The 3,141-nt window shown below is 42.2% G+C and overlaps 1 protein-coding gene across 1 annotated transcript; it reads left to right on the top strand.

Annotated features, from left to right (window-relative positions):
- Positions 1–2,338: 2,338 nt before the first annotated feature.
- Positions 2,339–2,931, top strand: LOC147637506 (copper transporter 5.1-like). The gene has a single exon (XM_086799287.1). It carries the CDS (start codon positions 2,396–2,398, stop codon positions 2,819–2,821), a length of 426 nt encoding a protein of 141 aa, XP_086655413.1. The 5' UTR covers positions 2,339–2,395; the 3' UTR covers positions 2,822–2,931.
- Positions 2,932–3,141: the final 210 nt, after the last annotated feature.

The following is a 3,141-nucleotide window of genomic DNA, read 5'->3' as shown; positions in this document are numbered from 1 at the left end:
GCAAATGATCTTGGAATCGAGATCTGACTAAAGCATTGCAATCGCAGCATCGAGCACTACAAGGTGGTGTTCAAGATGGTCCCATCCTGGAAACGCCAAAATATCACCTCGGGAGGAGCATGCAGCAATGAGATTGGAGAAGATGCTCCTAATGCGGCTCCAACCCTCCCGTTGCAAGCTCCACAAGGGAGCGGTGGCCAGGTTAGCTTGATTATCTTTTAAAAGGAGTTTTAAATTATTATTTGTTATTAATATCAATAAATCAAGAAAGAAGATCCATTGAAAAATGTTAGAAATTCTATGAGGCTATTTAAAGTGATGTTGTATTTTATAATTAATGGTTTGTATTGAAACTACTATTTTTAAGAGAAAGAGTACAGGTATTTGTTTTTCTCCTGGCTTCGACACTAACTCCGTTTCCGTGCTTGTCTAGCCGGGCGGCATCGTTAGCAAAGCCCGGGAGGATAGACCTATGGTATCCCTCATACCATTAGGAGAATGAGGTTCACCGATTGAGGCGAGTGATAGTGATGCTATCTAGTTCTAAGGGTCCAGGCTAGTGCGGTGAATAAGCCCACCCTAGCGCGTAGACATCCCTCTAAGGGGCGGGAGGATCGAGCGACGGAGCCTGAGGGGGCGACAGTCCGGCTTGAGTCCTCGCCAAGTGGCTGACGATGAGGTGTATGGTCCTGTAGGGTTTTTGCCCAGCATGTAGAGGCTAGAAGACTAAATTCTAGATCTCGACAGTATAAAGGAACAGAATAAGAGAGCCGATTTGGCTTGTATGGAATTGATTCTTGTATAAACTTTTTATAAATCTTGTCTTTGGCATTATTGTATTGTGGAAAGAGGCTATTTTAACGAACCTTGTGAAAAGAGGCTATTTTGTATTGTGGAAAGAGGCTATTTTAACGAACCTTGTGAAAAGGGCCTTAATTAAGGAACATGTTTATTTATGTCAAACAGTGTGGTAGGATTAATTAGAAAATAAATTCGCGTGAGTAGGTGGAAAGTGTGAGGATGGACCCGACGGCACCAATCCTACGGACGGGTGGTCCCGATTAGTCGGGTAGCTTTCCAACAGAGTAAGTGAAAGCCCTACGCTAGATAAATAGGTTCTCGGGCAACTCTATTCTAGGAGACTAGGCCAACAGCTGTGCCTTGCATGGATGAGGAAAAAAGCGTTGTCTCTAGGAATCAAGATTAGTAGTTGTCCAAATTATCATCAATTACCCTATGGGTAATTTAACTTTTAGAAGACCAAGCTCCCCCTGTGGGATAGGACTAGGTCTTATCTACAAATCGTATCCTTGAATCTTTACATAGTCAAGGTGTCGAGACGAGTAGGAAATTTTCTCCAAGCTAAGACTTAGTAGACTATCTTAAGTGTTTCCCCTATTTTGGAAGGGGGGAACCTTACAAAGTCGAGCCATGAAATGTGAACTATTTTAAGTGCGACAGTTGGGGATGTGTGATTCCTCAAAATATAGTGAGATACACGATTTCCAACGTGTTGAGGAAAATTAGAATTAAAATTTGATCTCCTCACATAGGGTTCATTGAGAGGCTAGATAGATGACCACTTTACTGTTCACAAAAAACCTACAAATTATACACAATGGACCTCGAAGTTTCTATTATTTTATATGTGAAAATATTTTTTGAGTGTTTACGGATTTACAAAATTTAGGTTATTTTAATTATGATTAGCTAAAAAATCTACAAATTTTCAAGATACGATTGTGTAGTTTTAAGTTTTATGATATGTTGATGAGAAAATCTTCACCGTGACCACTTCATTTTTCTCTCTATGCTTGGTAGGCTATTGGAATATTTAGTCCAATCGTCAATGGTTAGTACATAATAATTATGACCAACTATTGGAGTATTTAGTCCAATCGTCAATGGTTAGTACATAATACCTATGACCAACTAATGCCTAATGGGGTATTACCGATCCTCGTAGTACAAAAAACTGGTTGCAATTGCAATAGGGTGTCCTACGACTATGTAGCGTTTTTATTGTAAACTTACTCAAACATTAATTACTGATTTAAAAAAACCTAAAATTTTTAGAGATAAAATTAGAAACGTATTTTACACCATGTCTAAATTACTACACAAAATCAAATTTCAAATTATAAAGTATTTCGAAACAAACAGGAGTTAAAAAATCCAACACCGTTAGATCACTCGATCGTGGACTAAGAGTTTAGGCTTTTCCCTCAAAAAAAAAACACACACACACACACCTCGTCATAGGGAGGACCAAAAACCACGGCCAAGTGGGGAAGGGCGGACCAAATGATGACACGTCTGAACAGGACGTGGGATGCTCACAACATCCGGTTCCTGTCGTCATTCGCACAGAGACGAGATCATCATCAGGGTCAAGATGATGCACATGACTTTCTACTGGGGCAAACAGGCCACCATTCTCTTCGACGGCTGGAAGACCTCCACCTGGGGCACCTACACCCTCTCGCTGCTCGCCCTCTTCATCGTCTCCGTCCTCCATGAGTATCTTGCAGGTATGAGGGTTTCTTCACCCAAGAAATCCCATCATTCTGATGCTCAGGCCCCCTTGCTAGGAGGCAGAAAACTCCCTCCCCTATTCAGCAGAAAACTCCTCGGATCTGCCCTCTTTGGCATCAGGATCGGCGTCAGCTACCTCCTCATGCTGGCCGTCATGTCCTTCAACGCCGGCGTCTTCATCGCCGTAGTCCTTGGGTTCTCTGTCGGCCACTTCTTCTTTCGGAGCGAGTCCGCCTCGACTGCTTTGGCTTCATCCTTGGACGCGGATTCCTGTGCTTGCTCATGAGTCTGCACGCATCCGCCCATCGCATGTGTAAGTATTATGTTATAGACTACAATCTGTTGTGCTTTTAACCGTCTTGGACTTGTATATTCTCTTACTGCTTTTTCTCCGTTCAATGGCTGTATATACACACCGTTTTGCTCCTATTTCCTTATCATGATCTATGAGTTCAACTTGCAAGTTATCTTATGTGTGAGAGAGGAACATGTATGGTATCAGAAGCTTTTAGGGCCCTCAATAGACCTTAACCACGCAGCCCCCCGTCTGGGTCGATGATCCACACCTTCTTGCTTGGAATTACTGATGCATGTGACTTGCAATTA

This window comes from Cibotium barometz, chromosome 6 (genome assembly GCF_041138505.1).
Source record: "Cibotium barometz isolate CiBa-2024 chromosome 6, ASM4113850v1, whole genome shotgun sequence".
NCBI classification, from domain to species: domain Eukaryota; kingdom Viridiplantae; phylum Streptophyta; class Polypodiopsida; order Cyatheales; family Cibotiaceae; genus Cibotium; species Cibotium barometz.
The sequence above is the reverse complement of the archived record's forward strand: the minus strand, read 5'-3'. Positions and strand labels throughout refer to the sequence as shown.